This window comes from Metopolophium dirhodum, chromosome 5 (genome assembly GCF_019925205.1).
Source record: "Metopolophium dirhodum isolate CAU chromosome 5, ASM1992520v1, whole genome shotgun sequence".
Taxonomy (NCBI): Eukaryota; Metazoa; Arthropoda; class Insecta; order Hemiptera; family Aphididae; genus Metopolophium; species Metopolophium dirhodum.
The window spans coordinates 34,463,530-34,481,963 of NC_083564.1; the positions used below are offsets into that span (position 1 = coordinate 34,463,530).

The window sequence follows — 18,434 nt, forward strand, 5'->3', positions numbered from 1 at the left end:
TTATTTTAAAAGTCAACTCATCTAAAGAAGGAAACAAATAGGTATAAAATATTAAAACAATTTGTATTTCTCAACCTCAATATAAAAAAGACTAAAAAATAATAATAAACAAGTTTATAATATCTATCGCTAGTTGTTATAAATAGAAAATATTAAATGTATAAAAAAAAGTATTAAAATCTTATTTTAACTTTTTTGTTTATTTAATACCCTCTTAAACGAGTCGATAAAGAGATTGTTTAAAAATTATTATAATAATATAAAATTGTAACCAACAGCCGATGACATAGATAAATATATTAAAATATAATATAATGTACGTATGATCTCATAACTATTAATATTTCAGACAAAATATGAAAAAATAAATAAAATAAATACTACAAATTTTTTTAAATACTTAGCTTTACTACGAGTATATACACATTTTACTAACTACACATAAAAATGTAGAACACAACATGGGCGAAGCGAAATTAAAAAAAAAAAAAATTATAAAAAGAACACACTCAATTGATTTTCATTCACTTATATCTTAGTTATTTTAATAATGCATTGTAAAAAATAAAATTAATCCTACAAGTCTTTTTTTTTTTTAATGTTAACACACCTACTAACATTGTTTTTTTTTTTTTAAGTTTAATATTCTATATGAATCACATTGCACTTAGCAAATATATTAAAATCACACAAACACACGTACATAATAAACTATATGTATTTGATTTTATATTAACGATCTATATCAAATAATTAAAACCACAATAGGTGATGATTAAATGATAAAAATTAAATGTTTTTTTTTGGAAACTTAGCTAACAGTGCTTTTACTATAATATAGCATCACAAAAGTTATATAAAATTGCACTGGGATCTAATTTAATACTTAAACAAATCAGTTTTAAAATAGAAAAAAATATGGTTAAGTGGTTAAAAAGAATAAAAATAAAACGCAAAAAAAAATATTCAAATACAAATCAATAAAAAAAAAAAATGTCAACACTATTTACATAAAAGAACACTCAAAAGCGATTAATTAAAACCCAATCGTTTGAGTGTGTTTTTGCCTGCTAATCTTGACGTTGCCTCATTGTGACAAGCCCATGTTTTTGATTTGGACCTGAACTTTCTTAATTCTGAGGTGTGGGCAGGATCATACATTGACCGATAGCTAGACGGCACACATAAACGACTGTGTTGACTGTAAAATTTACAGTACCCACCATCAAGCAAATACATTTCTGGATAGTCCAAATAAGGATAGCACATACTGTTCTTTTGTCTATCTGCATTACGTAGGTATCGTGACCTACAAAACAAGCAAAACAGGTTATTAATTTCTTTGGATTACTTCAAATAAAATGTGAAATAGTTCAACCATATTCATTTAGTACTTTAAAAAGATTATTTAAAAGTAAGTATATATTATTATTATCCGATTACCTTAATAATTGTGTTACATGAGTTCAGTGGATTAAATTTTAGATTTTTAGAATCAATTTAACTATATTTTATTGTATATTTCACAATGAAAAGAATAATAAAACCTTATAACTTTAAGACTAAAAATATTGTTGCTTTGGTTATGCTTTAGTTTTAGTTGCTAATCATTTTACTGGTCAGGAATTTTATTTTATATCCTTAAAGAGTTAGATATATTCCACCTAATATTTTAAGATTATTTCTTAGTGTCATTCTAAGTTGGAATATAAGTAGGAATTTCTTACTATTTGTCAAGTAGAATATACTCAACAAATAATAATACAAACTACAAATGTGTAACATAATTTTAAGTCTATTATAATAGTTAATAAATAATAAAATATTAAATTCATAACATTTTACTCACAGACTTGGGCCTCTTTCCGATGAAAATTCACAGTGAAATATCAAAACATTTCTCTTCACATTAATTTTATCAGTTTTATGAGATTTTTTACCCAACTTGTCTTCAGTATAATCTTTAATTAGTTGTTCTTTAGTAAATATGTTGATTGCTCCTCTTATATGACCACCTTCATATTCATAGGGATATCTACAAATAAAATTAATTAATAAATACAAAATACAATTCTATTTACAATAAAATAATATTTGTATTACCTGCAATCTATTATCAGATAGGAATCGATACAATCATTGAATGTGCCCTCCAATAAATGAGCTAATGTATCAGGAGATATACTACGGAGATCTGCATGACGGCCAAGTGATAACAAAGGCAATATAAATGATTGACTGAAGTCACCAATTAAATTTGATACATTATCCTCTGAGAAAATAAAAGAATAATATTTTTAAAAGTTTTAAGACCAATGAGTGATTTGAATAATAGAAGCAAACAAATTATTTATAAGTAATACTTATAAACAGGGTTCGGAACTTGGAACATTTGCAAGTTATATTTTTGGTTTGAAAAATGTTTTGTTTATTTATTATGTGATTTCAAATATGAAATTTGAACGTGCATATTTCGGTGGATTTACTTTGAATGCTTTTTTAAGAATATTTTCTATTTGATAAAACACAAGCAATAACTTCTGTTAAAGTCTAAATTTTTTTTTGCAAACTTAGAAAAGTATATTCAGCACAGGCACAAATAAATACGTAGTATTTTACATTTTTGGACGACAAATATGAAAGTTTTTGAGGGGAGCGTTTTAGGTGCTTTAAGTCCTAAATTTGGCTTATAATAAATATCTTAAATTGTGAACCATTGAAGAGGATGTCAGCACACTATTTGTTTTTTCAGTCGGATTCACTTGCAAGATAGATACTTTTTTATCAGCAGAACCAACCTTATTTGTTAGGTTAATTATTAGAATGATCTACTAACAAACATAGAGGTAAAAATATTATCTGGAACACCTTTTAGGCTTATAATGATTTTAATTTTAAAATGAGTTATAAGTTTATAACCATGTAAAATATTACAACTTCAAAGGGCTCATCTCAATTTAAAATTTCAATAAAAGTATATGAGATGCCTAAGTACACATTCTTACCTTTTAGTTTCATACTTGACTAATTTGTCAATTCACTCTAATCTTAAGAGGACACCACACCCGCATGTGTAGTCTCCGTCTTACAAACGCGTAACATACCAAATTTATGCTCAGAAATTCAAGTTTTATGCTGTTAGCTTAAAAATTAGAGTGAATCAACCTATTATGAAATATGATGGTAAGAACATTATCTGTGTTTTGTTGGAAGTTGTTTTACGATAATTCAGTTTTTAAGTGAGTTATAGCGTGTATAATAAAAGTAAATTAAAAATGCTTATAACTCACTTAAAAACTGAATATAATAAATACAAATTAAATAACATAAATTATATGGATCAAATTACATGTAATATTATAACTTATGTACCTTATGTACAAATGGTTGAACATTTAACAATGATAGAATAAAGTAACTGTAATATTGTGTTGTAATATAAAGTAATATTAAGTATGACATTATGTAGCAAAATCTTGTATCTATTTGGTGGTTTTTGCACCATATTTTTTTAAATATAAGTCAATCACTAGAAACTACACTATATTTTATAATATTATATTAAAATTGGACCAAATGCACCTTATACTATTAGTTACCCAGTCACAATTATGACACAGAGATTGGCTTCGACCTGTTGTATTCAATATTTATAATATGATAACCTTATTGTAAAAACAATTCTGCATTAAAATTCTATTGAGAATAAAAATCATAGAAAACTTTTTAAAAAAATTAGAGAATATATTTTTTTTTAATTATGTAAATTTACTAAATAAATTTACTGTAGCAGACTATTTATCATGAAATATAAATTAATATAATTTAAGCTAATTAATGTTTTATTTTTTTTTAACAATTTTATGAACAAAAAATAATAATTGAATATCTTTATTTTAAATGTATTAGTGTATTACTGACCTTTCTCAAATGCAGCTTTTATTGTGGCTTCATTAGTTGAAAATGATCTTCGGAGCTTAGAAACACTATTTTTGTAAAATCCATAATCAAAAAGTGTAGTTTTCTTGTACGATACAGGAGCAGTTAAGGAAGTATTTCCAGTGTCTAATCTTGGAGAATCAAATGACATCGATAGATCAACATTAGGCTTTAACCTTTTGGATACAATTGATTTCTCAGAAGGACACTCAAATTCATTAAATAATTTACGTTTTTTCACAACAACATCAGTGTTATTAATTTCTCCAAAAACTAAATCCTATTTGTAAGAAATAAAATGATAAATTTAAAAAAAATGATATGCATTACTAAAATAATTACTTACAACTTTTCGAGGTGTATCTGAATCATATTTAGGATTTCTTCGTCTGACAATAGGTTTAATTATTGGCGAATGTAAGGCAAAAATATCTCCATCGATCAAAGTATTAAATTCACCGGGAAGTGAATCTTGAGACTTCAACCATTAATCATATTAAATTATAGTAAATATTAAAATACAATGTATTATTATTTATTATTTACCAATCTTGCTGGAGAATTAACATTGTCTAGAAATGAATCATCTATTTCTGGGATTCCTTTGTGACAAACAATTGAATCTGACCGAGAAACATTTAATGATGAATTTTTCTTTTCAATTACAGTTTTAGGTTCAAATCTTCATTCATAAAAAAAATATATTAGTCAGTTGAAAATAAAAATAAAACACTGATTTTAAAAAAATACCTGGTTAATGACCTGGAATCTTCAGAGAGCACTGAAAAAAAACCACTGTCTTGTGAATTAGGATCATGATCTTCTAATGGATGACGACCTCTTGTATTACGACTGTGCATCAAGAACTGAAAAGTAATACAGCATAATTATTATTTATTCACTGAGTAAGAATATATTTGAAATAATACTTCATTAAGTATTTTACATAAATTTATTTGCGTATAATAAATTACTAGTTACTACATGTTATAACTTATTAGAGTAAAAGTTAAAATAATTATTAAAAATAAAATTACAGTTGGACTTGATTGGGATGGTGATAAAATTGATTTAGAGGCAAATGTATCCAAACACTTGGTTGTGTTTTCTTTCTCAACTGGACTGTTGATCATTTTTTGAAGCATCAAACATTTGAATGTTGGACTATCATTAATATTTTTTGAACTTCCTTTGAATAATCTTTAATAGTATAATATAAAGTTAATTAAATGGGTACCTATGTCATAAAAATATTTAAAGAAGTACAAACATCTATACAAATATTATTTACCTGGTATTTGATGAGCCGTTGAAGTCGTGATCTATTGTTTCATTTATTTAATTGAAAATAGAAAATCATTTTAATTAAACAAAATAATATACAAAAATAAAATTATTTTAACACATACACAGTGATGATTTAAACACAAATCATTCAACAGTAAATATCTCTAACATAGGTATCAAAGAATAAATAGAAAGAGAGACATTAGTGAATAGAAGTTAATACTATATGTAATGTTAACTATGGATTATAAATCAAAAATAAATTGTTGATTCTACTAAGCGGGTGTGGATATGTTGAAACTTAAACAAATTATAATTGTAGTGTATACAATATTAATTACGATATATATGTATAAACCATGTATATAATTAGGCAAAAAATGAATCAAATGGTTTAGAAATAGATATTGTGGTACTGAACAATTTGAGTTATAAAATCACACTATAATATAATGTTTTAAAATATTTTAATTTTTAAGTAGAATGTTTAAATTTACCGTGGAGAACGTTATCATAACATTTTTTTGGAGTTTCACTGGGTTCAGATAATGTTAGTTTCCGTCTGACTGTTAGTGATGTTCCTAGACAATTAGCTAAATTTGTCATTGGTGATGGTACTTCTTGGATTGGTGCTCTGTCATTGAATGAACTCATTTTAACACCTGTTATATACTGACTATAATGTCTTGAGTAGATTAATATAAACTGCAAAAAAAAAAAAAGGAATTATTTCATAATGATTAAGTAGAAACACAAGCATATATTACAATATGTCATTACTTTGATAATTACCTACTTAATAGATTAAGCAAATTAATATAATTTAGCTAATGGCTACTACCTACATGTTGCTTAATAGGATTTTAATTCATAGTACCTACACATTCTATAATTAAACACAATATGCAAGTTTAATAAAACAAAATTGATTTTAAATTTTTTTTACTTTATTACCTATTTTTATTGCAATTTGTGCTAATGATAAATATTTCTTTAAAATATGTGCTTCCATGAAATATGGGGAGGAAGGTATTTTGCACTTACTCTTTTGGGAACTGACAAAGTACTTTTATACAACTGTAATTTAATTGATTAGAAATCAGACACTAATAATTTATTCTGGCCATTACTCTCTTATCTAAATTTTCAAAAACCATTCAAATAATATCCTATACTTAATAAAAATAAAAATGCAGATTTTTAAGGCTGTCTGCTTAAATGTCGTTACCCATGCGTTTGTTGTCTCCATCTTACAAACGTATGACATACCAAATTTTTGTTCACTAGTGTGAATAAGTGTTGTTAGTTTTGACATTAAAGTGAATTTACCTATTATCAAATTCTTAAGGTAATAACATTATTTGTGCTTTAGTATCGGCTTTAAATCAATATTTTAATTTTAATTTTCAAGCGAGATATGAGCATTTTTAATTTGTGATATTTTACATACCTATACTTGCTTGAAAATTAAAATATTGAATAAAAGTCGAAGCTTAAGCACAGATAATGTTCTTAGTTTCTTACCTAAAAAATTGATAATATGTAAATTCATTCTAATATAAAAATAACAACACACTATTGAAACAAGTGAACAAACATTTTCTTTAATGTATGTTTGTAAGATGGAGACAAAAAATATCATATACATGGGTAGTGTCCTCTTAAGTGTTAACTATAGCTATCATGCCAATTTAGGCATCTGTTAGGGATGTTCACTGAAAATAGGTACATTAATAAAAAATAATATGCAAATAACTTCTAAATTAAGGTAAAACTATTAACTTTATAAGACATGCATAATTAAGAAATATTTGAAGGGAAAAACTTTGAAACGTTATTTTATGGCATTAATTTCACTTTGCATAGGTAGAACACCTACTAATAATAACTTACCAAAATTAAGTTTAATATAGTTTAATAGGTAGGTACTTAACCATGGGCATATACACAGGGGGAGGGGGAGAGGGGGTATAGATCCCTTCATGGCCCCATGACCTTCTTTTATATATAATATTAGTGTGGAAAGCACTACCTTGCAATTTATCTTAGACATAAAATACATTTCCTCACCTTGCCCACAGTAAAAATTCTTGTCTACACCGCTGTAACTTACCATTTAACCAAAATAATATCTAAGAGCAGTAACAACATAATAAGTTATTATTAATAACTATGGGTAGAAAAATTAACCAGTTTAAATTGATTAACATATCTAATATCAAAACAAAAGCTAAAGTGAACACTTATAAATTCCAAAATTATACACTTGAAATTGACCCTTGATTCAATAATTTGTACAGCTATTAATTTATAATAATACTTATTTGAATCATACATTGTTTGACGATTAGGTACTGGCTAAACAATTTTTATTATTTCTAACTACCTATCAAAAGCTAGCTAATGTATAGTAGTTACACAGCTGTGCCAAAGATATTTTGTAAATCATATAGGTGCTCTTATGAGCAAGATTAGGTCATACCATACCATCAGTTACGTAGGATTATCAGCCAGTTATGAATTATCTTGAATTATGAAAAACAAAAAAAATCTAGGCAAACCATAAACAGCGAATTCGAGTAGATAAGTTACAGGAATATTTTTTATATTGTATGTGCAGTTTTCGCACTGACAGTCGAGTGTACACCGGACGTGTAGAGCAAAACCAAAAAGTCGAACAAAACATTAGAGGCAAAACCTATAGAGTGCCGACGACCTATGGCTTGTGTCTTTAACACCTAATATATGTGTAAGTATACTTGTGCTCAGGTTTATTTTTTGTTCAAACAAATTAGGACACAGACGGAAGGAGCAGAACTACATTTCCGGTTCGCGTACTGAACCGTTTCGCACAGACTATAGTAGGACGTCCTACGCAGTTTTTTTGTTCGACCATACTCACGAGTGTTTACAACGTCAACTGCTGCTGCTCCACAAACCGATGACCGGCGAACGACACATCGTTTCGTCCGCGACAACACCGACCGTCCGCGAGTTCAATCGTCGTCGTCGTCGTATCGCCGTCGCTTACGATTCTCACGGGTGGTGGTGCAGGTGGAGCCGATAAAAACGATTGCGAGAATAATAAAAACGTGAAAAAAACTACACTCGGTGGCTAAACGACGAGAGAACTCGGAACCGGACGGCCGCCGTCGGGCGATATAATGTTATTACGATAAAATATCAACAATAATATTACAACGACAACGCTCGGGCCGGTCCGTTTCTGTTTTTTTTTCAAAAAGTTTAACGGGCGACGTGGCTACGGCGGCGGCTGAGGTGGTGGTGGTAGCTGCTGCGCCTCGGGCCTATGATCATCGGTAAATTCGGTATGAACCGGTAGTCGGTCGTACGGGCTCGGCTACGGGCCGCGGCCACCAGGTGGCGTTCCGGTCATCGTCGACGGGGACGGCCGACCGTATGTCGTCGTGCCGTCACGGGCTCATGGTCGCTTTCGTCGATGGGCGATCGCGGGCCGGGGGACCGCTCACAAAGACTACTCAACTCGGTTCGCGCTTTTCCGCGGCCGGTTCGTCAACCCCTAGCTGCGACCATAGACATATAAATATATATATATTTATATATGTCTATAGCTGCGACGGACCGTGGACGCGTACCTACATCGCTATTATTATTATTATTATTATTATAAATTATTGTAGAATATTACGCGTTTCGCAATATACTATAGCGCGCGTGCTGCTCGACCGCGCCAATCCGTTACCGCGTTAATGGTTAGCATCGTACAATACATAGGGAATTAGGAGGGACCCACCATGTGGCATGTGACGTTTTTTGTTTTCGCGAATCCCCCGCACGCCAGTGCTATATTCTATTATATAATATTACACGTCCTTTTCGACGTCACGGCCGAGCATACTCGCTTCCACCGCGCCGCTGTTTAAAAGGGTGCAGTCGTACGTCATATAGGGGTTATGAGTGCAGCCAGGCCCGAAATCTAAGTATTAGGATTTGGGGGTGCTCAAATTGAGGATATACGTTCATAATAATATGATACGTGCCGTGATTTCGTTCGCGGTACATACAACTTATAACGATAATATTGCGTTTTGAAGTCGCTATAGTGACTATACTATAACAGTAGTATAGTATATATTATAGAGAGTATAACATACTTAAGGCCAACTCTTCGAAAATGCAATGAAGAATTCTGAATCAGTATATTCCTAAATTGTTAAATCAAAAATCGAAATAAAAAAAAATGCCAAGAATGTCGTTATCTGTGTTTGCACAGTGCGCATAAACAAGACTACCGAATGCAGAATATCGTTTAAAATGAATAAATCTAGTCTAGATAGACATCTAAAAAAAATAGGTAGATAGTATAGATACTACAAAAATCCAAACAAGTTGCATGTAATCGTTTAAATTTAAGTATATAGCCATGTAGGCATGTCGACGCGAAATGATTAATCACGTAATAGGTAGGTACCTGCATGATGATCACATCATAGTATCATACCATGCCCGTGATGCATTTTTACTTTTTAGCATATTGCATAGACTAGACGCATAGTATATTATACAATATTACAACCTCATTTTCAGATGTAATTGATACGTTAAAGTCATTTATAATTGCAGGTCCGACATATTATATATATATCGACATTTTAGTTAACTCTTCACTATAATATGACCGATTAAGAGGACGCTACACTCGCATGTGTTATCTCCGTCTTACAAATGTACATCATAACAAAAACTGTTTTGGGCGGGAAAGAACCGAGAAGGCTACAGTCATAACTAAGAAACGAGATTTTCACCACATTAAAAGGAGAGCTTTGGCTGTGCAATGTTGTTTTTATTTTTTTTAATATCAATTATATAAAAAAAGTTTTTCAAGTTTGAAAACACAAACAATAATGGTTTTTGAAACAGTAAGAACTTTTTTCGTAGAAGTGATATCCAAAAAATAAAAACAACGTTGTACAGCCAAATTTCTCCTTTTTATGTGGTGCAAATCTCGTTTCTTAGTTATAACTGTAGCCTTCTCGGTTCTTTCCCGCGCAAAACAGTTTTTTCTATGTTGTACAATGTAAGACGGAGACAACACATGCGGATGTAGCGTCCTGTACTGTACTGAGATACTGAGATAGTGTACACTCAATACACTGTACTGTACTACTGTAATTCAATTTGCAGTCTATACACTATTAGTCTGTACAATTTCTGTATGTGAATTCACCACAAAACATTTTCGCAATCATAGATGATAATTATATGAATAGAGTACAGCTGCAGTATATAATAATAGTGTGCACGAAGCCACGAAACCGATAACTGAATAACCGATAATTTAGTATAATTTATAATATACTTTTTTCGTGCTGATACGTATTAAATAATAATAAATATTAATGATTGCTTGTTGATAGCACTCGATACGGCTACCTATCTATATATGACTATATGTAAACTACGCATTTAGCGACCTAAATGATTTTAACTAAAATATTAATATTATATAAGTATCCAGGTAGGGAATACTAGAAGTAAAATTGTGATGGGCACGTTACATTAGACTTCTGCAGTTCTGCTATCATAAGCATATACAAAACCATCGTACAGCAACAGTCTAAATGTCTAATTACTGTAATGAGTAATAAATTACATTATGACGGTTGTCGATTATACGAAGACAATAATAATCATTTCCTACTAACAACAACAATATAACAATTTACGTTTAGTAAACGATACATAATATTATATACACATTGACATTGTATGACGTATAATGTATTACATTAAACCGCAATTTATTGGAACCGTTATGATATAATATGTTTACCGCTAGCACTCTGCGGTGCACTTATAAATATTAATGTCTAACTATTATTATAAATTATAATGTTATGTTCGGATGTGTTTTTTCCACTATTATAATATAATCGTAGACGAACTCGACAAACAATAAAAAACTCGTCTTTGCGTGGGTCGATCGTATAGTAGCAATAATATGTGGTTCCATTTTTAACGAGTAACAGCACTCGTGACGATGACGTCGTTCCGGGAGTATTATTATACACACACACACATATATATATACTGTACATATGATGTTATAGTCTCGACTCTCGGACGTAACACGTATATACCTCACCTCATACGGCTCCTCGTGAATAGTTTTCTAAACAACGCGCGCTTAATCGAACGATTTCGGGACTCGTATCCGATTACCTTCCTGTACCCACATAGTATATACTTAAACCTATATAATACATTATATTTCATAAGTATACATGTTATACACGTCTTGGGTTAGGCCTTAGCGAGGTACCAAATATATAGTTACATAGGTACACCAAGCGGCTGTATGCGATGCGAGGCGCATGCGTAAATCCGTGATTATTTTCAAACGCATATAGTCACGAAAAATACGTTAGGATGCTTGTTGTATATAATAGAGGTACCTGCATACTTATAGCAGCATAACAGCAGTGCAGCATTGTGATCGTGGGTGTATTATGTATATATAGGTATAGAATATAAATTATATACGAAATACGTATTTTACGACCGGGACGAAATCGCGTCGGAATTTCGAGAGAAAAAAGTATAATAATTTATAAATCGTGTATAGGTATAGCCGCATAGGTACTACGTGACGATAATACGCATATTATACGCATATATCGTGGTCGAGATCCAAAAAAAGGCCGACGATATATATTTATGTGCATCGTTTGAAACTCGCCTTGTATATTATATACGAGTACCTATAGTATGCATTATATAATAAGTATCAGGTATATATTATGTATGGAACGTGGACGATGCGTACGACAACGTACAATGTACAAAGTAGGTATATCGTATATAATACATTATATTATAACATCTAAAACATTTTAACGGCATGCGAGGCGACTGTGCGCGTATAATATAACAAGCTTTGGGGGAGGTCGTCGAAAAGAAACCGTTTTTTTTTTTTTTGAAAAAATTTTCCCCGGATTGCATATGGACCTTAAAATCATGCATATACATATGAATATGTATAGGTATTATATCGGGTGCGTCTTGGCCTCGAGGGTGAACGGGAGCGGAATCGTGATATATAGATATTTGGGGCAGCCGAACCAAAACGGCGGCGCGGGCGCCTTATAATAAAATATATACGAACAACAAGGGTAGGTAATATATTATTATATGTAGTCGCGACTTACGAATACGCACCGGTTCGGGTTCTACACAACACCGTGTGTGTGTGTGTGTGTTTATAGGGGTGCGGTGGGACTACTCGGGGCGCGTAGGTAGTCAAACTGACACGTGTATAAATATATATATATATATATTATACATTATATGCGTGTGTCGTATACATACAGAGATTTCGTTGGACGGCGTACAACAATCGGACTGCCAGACGGTTATTTTTCAAATCTGATTTTTTCGGTCAAGGCATTAACGTTGAAATACCAAAGATGATGTTCTTAGTTCTTACATAGGGTTTTTTCTGTGTATAAGTATATAATAGTGACGCAACCAGGATTTATTCAAGGGGAGGGGGGATCCAAAAAACATGAATTTAACTGTCTTTCTGTTGTTTTCCTGAGGATATACATACATTTTATTTCTTAATAAACACAATTTGTCGGGTTTAAGGCCAATAAAAAAAAAAAAGGTGGGTAAGTGGATGTCGCTGTGCTGTACAGTAGGTTACAAGTGGGTCACTGTAATGGATGGTGTTAAATTTGAATTCAATGATATAATATCATTGTATAAGAAAAACGATTCTGAGCGAAATCCGTTAGTCAGCCTATGATATTACCAAGTATATTTGATGATATTATTGTGAATAAAGTAATTTAGATATAACCTATATACGTGGAACCTTGTTTTCAATTTTCAATCCTTAGCTATAAAAGTTGAACATTTTATACATTTTTAACTACAAAATAATTATTAAATTTTAAATTTGATAAATTTTGTCAAAATTTGAACTTATGCTTTAAATGCTTATAAAAAAATTGTGCCTATGTATTTTTAATATTTTTCAACTGCTATTAGAACGATGTATCAGGAGCCTAATATTAAATTTTCACGCTTTGTTACCCAACAAATAACATTTTATTGATATTTAAAGAAAAAAAAAACTAAAAAAATTAAATAAGAAAACTGACAATGTCCGTAAACAGCTAAAAAAGAGTCAAATTATTTTCAAAATTTTATCGTGTATAGAAAATGCTAGTATAAACATTCAGTGAAATTTTCTAGTATCTACAGTCATACGTTTTTTAATAACTACAAAATAAGAAAATCTTTACGTGAGATATCGAATAAATATCAAATGTTGTAAAAATATGAATTTCAAACGCTCATAAAAATTTAATTTGATTATCTTGTAGACCTTTTTTTTTTGATAAAGGTAGACAAACTTATGGATAATCTTGTATTACATTTCCAAATCTTAGATTTAAAAAGAAAAATTTTTATGAATTCTCAACTCAAAATAATTTGTTAATTTTCGTTATTTTTCCGTATTTTGTCAAGATTTAAACTTTAAATGCTTATAAATAAGAACTGTGACTAAGGATTTTTACCCAACAAATAAAATGTTATTGATATTTATATAAAAAAAAACTAAAAAAATGGAAACTGAAAATGTCCGTTAACAGCTCAAAATAAGTCAAAATATTTGGAAAATGTTATGGTGTATAGAAAATGCTAATATAAACATTCAGTCAAAATGTCATGTACCTACAGTCATTTGTTTTAGAGTTGCACCAAAAACCAAAATCGATTTTCTCAAAAACAGATTTTGAGTAAAAATTCCCGTTTTTCCTTAATTTTTCTTTTGTTTTTACGTCGCTTTTGAAAACTACTTGGAAATTTTTATTTTTGACCCCCCAAAGAACCAATTAGATTCACTTTTCTATCAGAAAAGTTACTGTTAAAGAAAATCCGAGCATTTTTATTGTCCTAAAAGGTGATGACAGACACAAAAATAAAAAAAAAAACACACATCATTATAAAATCAATACATTCATCGCTTCGCTCAGAATCTAAAACACAATTATATTATTTACATTTTAGATTTTGAGCGGAGCAAGAATGTATTGGTTTTACAATGATGTGTGTTTTTATCTTTTTTCTGTGTACACGATTAGTAGTCGAAATAATGCTTCGATTTTCAACTTCAGTATCTTGTTCGATGGTAAAGTGAATCTAGTTGGTACTTTTAGGAGGTCAAAATTTAAAATTCCCAATAGTTTTCAAAAGCGCCGGGAAAACAAAATAAAAAAGGAAAAACGTGAATTTTTACGCAAAATCGGTTTTTGACAAAATCGATTTTAAAATCGACTCTAAAACAAATTATTGTAAATACATCAAATTTTCACCGGTTTTTTATATTTGCATTTTCTATACACGATAAAATGTTCAAAATATTTTTATTTGTTTTGAACTGTTTAGGAACATTTTTAGTTTCCAATTTTATTAGTCTTTTTTCTATAAATGTCAATACAACTTTATTTGTTGGGTAAAAATGCTTTAAAATTTAATGCAAGGCTCCTACTACATATATTGTTACAATGATATTTGAAAAATATTAAAAATCCTTAGTCACAGTTTTTTTTCTTATAAATTTTTAAAATTAAAATCTTGACAAAATACAGAAAAATTACGAAAATTAACAAATTAGTTGAGTTGAGAATTCAACACCATCCATTACAGTGACCCACTTGTAACCTACTGTACAGCAGAGCGACACCCACTTGCCCACCTTTTTAAATTTATATTTACAATGTAGGTATGTAAATTAATTAATATTATTATGCCAATTAAATTATGGTATAGTCATTAGTCTTAGTATTAATAGTGTAAAATCCAAGCGCCATTCAATAAGTTTCGATGAACAATTCAGGGAAACTTTTAAAAATAAACATAAAACTATGAAATAATCCAAGGGGGGGGGGAGGGGTCTGGACCCGGGGTTCGCCACTGGTACTGGTATATAATATATGTATGTATATAAACTTAACACTTATAATATATATTATATACCTACGCAATTTCCTCTTAAAAATGTTACATTTTATCACGCGCAAACGCTTTTATTACATATTGTAGACACGGCATTATACATACGTATGATTATTTATTAATTTTATTCATATAGTACAATAAGTAGTCGGAGTAGTCCAAGTTAATAGATAAAAAATATGAAATTAATTATAATTATCTATTATGCATGTACGTTAACAGGCACGCGCGCTTTGATTAATCTTTATCTATAAATATGGCTATATAGGTATACCTAAATCAAATTTTAACATTTGTAACTATAGTCTATAATAATATATATTATATACATGAAAAAACAGGATTACAAGGTTTCTGTAGATAAAGATTTGACCAAGCAATATCAATTATAATAATAAAATATAAGGCGTATTTCAAAATTATTATTACAGTACTCCCTCGTTAACACGAACACGACGGGACCACAAAATAACCTGTTCGTGTTAAAAAAATTTGTGTAAACCGATAGGTTTAACACGAATTTGTTCGTGTTATCAGAGAATGTTAAATCTAATACGTTATTTTACACTCAAATACATTTTTTTTATTAAGTAATCTTCAAAATAAAAATTTACATTTCTTTGGTACATACTACATATAAACAAATATTTGAAATATTTTTAATTAATTAATTACTACGCTACATTACATATATAAAGAAATATTTTTAATACATTTTTTCAAAAAAAAATTAATTTAAAACTCACGTCGGTTTAAAAAAGTCAGTGATAGGTTTCTGGGTGAATGTAACTTCATAGTTTTCTAAGCACAGTTTTCTGATGCTGTTCAACTGGTCATCAAATTTGCAATCTAACTCTGCACTGGTTTGGGAAAATTTTACGAGGGTATCAAAGGCTGCCAACACATCAGCCCGAGAGGGTTTATCTACTGGAGGTTCAGTAGGTTCAATTTCTTGATCTGAGATTTCGGGGTTTTCATCTTCTCCATCTTCTCCAGCATTTTCATCGCAGATATCGAGATCATTATCCATTTGTATAAAACTTGAAAAAGTTTGAGCATTTTCATCAGAAGTTACAGCTAACAATTTATTCCAATCGTCCTCAATTACATCCTCAATGTGTATTTCGGGGGTTAAGTTGGCGTCGTTTTCAATGTTCCAGGCTTTCTTAAAACAATTAGATACATATGTACAGATTGACATTTTTCTGTTCGTGTTAATCAACAAAACGACAATATGGTACCTAAAATTTGTTCGAGTTTCGTGTTAACCGAAATAATTCGTATAAACCGAGGAAATAAAAAAACCCCTATCTTATAGTATAGAGCCTTTCTCTGGACTGAAAAACCGGTTCGCGTTATACAATAATTTGTGTTAACCGAGTTCGTGTTAACGAGGGAGTACTGTATAATATTTAATATTTTGATAATAAATAATATACCTATTATAAACAGTAGCGAATCTAGGATTGTTTTATGGGGAATACTAAGGTTAAGGTCTCGTATTCTGTACATTCAATCCTGATGGCAAGACTTTTTTTTGGTCCTCAAAATGAATGTACTTAATAATATTCCAAAGGTGGCATCTCATTTTTTTTTGGTACCAATTTTGTTTAGAAATGTCCCCAGCCTACTGAAAAATACATGTCGTGTAGATTATATTTTGCTTTCCAGGAAGCAACATACCAGGGAGGGAGTGATCAGCACCCTAGCACCCCCTCTGGATACGGCGCTTGATTATAAATTGTAATCTATATATTATAATATATAAATATTTATAGATTATAGGTATATAGATATTTATAGATTGTAGATATATCTTACATAATATTAAGAGTAAACCATCTAAAAACTAAAAATAATAATTGCCAATGAAGTTTTTGTTTTAAAATATCATCACTATAAAACAATTAATTTATGTTAAGTCAACTCTTACGTTCTATATAACAGCAGGACACTCGGAAGTTTGTATACGCATTATACGTGTTACATATATGAGAGATATTGGCTCACGCACGTATAAGTCATATAAACAATAATATAGGTACTGCTGGTATACACGTAATGTTTGTCTTTTTCGACGTTTCCGGTTCAACAAAGTTATTACTCCACTTGAGCGCTAGTGCGAGCGTATTAAACAATAATAATATAATAATTATATTATGTACCATATTATATTAAACTTGAACCACCGATAAAAAAAATTAATATGTAATGTATATATTTTTTAATAATGTATATTTTATTTAAATATAATATGCATAGTAATAATTAATAAGAGCTCTAGGTATCGTTTTTACTGCACCGGGTATGAATATTTTCATTATTTACGTGGATACATTAAAATTTAAAATGTATACGTTTCAAGTTTTTGACACGTTAATACGCCACGTTTAGATATAGGTAACATACATAGGTATGTGTAGGTCCATTACAAAATTATTAAATGAAAACATGCGTTTTCTGAACATTATTTTGCTGATTTGAGTATTTCTGTTTATTAGCTACTATATTATTATTTTAAACTATATTTGTTAGCTGAAACCTTAAGAAATCAGTTAAAATCTTAAAATTATTTATGATTATTAAAGACGAATTTGTTGTGAAAGTTGTGAAGGCATTTTATCAGTTACGTCTGTATAAATACGTCTCGTTTATAATAAGAAAATTATTGCTGAAACATTTTTTATAAGTTTTTACACGATAAAATATTGCAACTAATAATAACTAAGTATAATAACCTAAAACGTAAATCGACAATAAAAGAAGTATAACATATATATAGTACTGCTGTATATAAGTATAATATTATATATATTTAATACCTGCAAGTTATTCTCATGTGTTCTAAAATATCATCATCCCCAATTTATTATTATAAGGGTGGATCCAGATAGGGTAAAAAATATAGGGTCTATGACCGCTCACAATTCATTTTCAAATTGTAAAAGAAACCCTTTCGCTTTTTTATTTGTGATTTAATTATGGATTAATAAAATACCCAAACACTGCCAATTATAATCGTTAGAAAAATTATCGTTTTATATTTATAGGTACTTACTTTAACCTATAAACAATAAATATATATAATTATATATATAAAATCCCTATGGCCACTATAATATATAGGCACCAGCCAGTGAAGTCAATCTAACGTGTATAATTATAGTTTGTAAAAATATACCTCAATTTGCAAAATCCTC

At 29.8% G+C, this 18,434-nt stretch overlaps 1 protein-coding gene across 1 annotated transcript; it reads right to left on the reverse strand.

Annotated features, from left to right (window-relative positions):
* Positions 1 to 277: 277 nt before the first annotated feature.
* LOC132945187 (M-phase inducer phosphatase 3-like) lies at positions 278 to 8,561 on the reverse strand. Its single transcript, XM_061014867.1, has 11 exons — positions 8,129 to 8,561; positions 5,724 to 5,931; positions 5,231 to 5,261; positions 4,977 to 5,139; positions 4,690 to 4,805; positions 4,486 to 4,621; positions 4,286 to 4,417; positions 3,922 to 4,219; positions 2,104 to 2,272; positions 1,850 to 2,035; positions 278 to 1,309 (listed from the first exon to the last, which is right to left on the reverse strand). Exons 2-11 carry the CDS (start codon positions 5,878 to 5,880, stop codon positions 1,033 to 1,035), a joined length of 1,665 nt encoding a protein of 554 aa, XP_060870850.1. The 5' UTR covers positions 5,881 to 5,931; positions 8,129 to 8,561; the 3' UTR covers positions 278 to 1,032.
* Between the last annotated feature and the right edge of the window lie 9,873 nt (positions 8,562 to 18,434).

Coding starts and splice junctions, on each gene's coding strand:
- LOC132945187 (XM_061014867.1), bottom strand. CDS start 5,880: ATGAGTTCATTCAATGACAGAGCACCAATCCAAGAAGTACCATCACCA. Junction 5,140..5,230: donor AACGGCTCATCAAATACCAG/GTAAATAATATT, acceptor ATACTATTAAAG/ATTATTCAAAGGAAGTTCAA. Junction 4,806..4,976: donor CATCCCAATCAAGTCCAACT/GTAATTTTATTT, acceptor ATTACTTTTCAG/TTCTTGATGCACAGTCGTAA.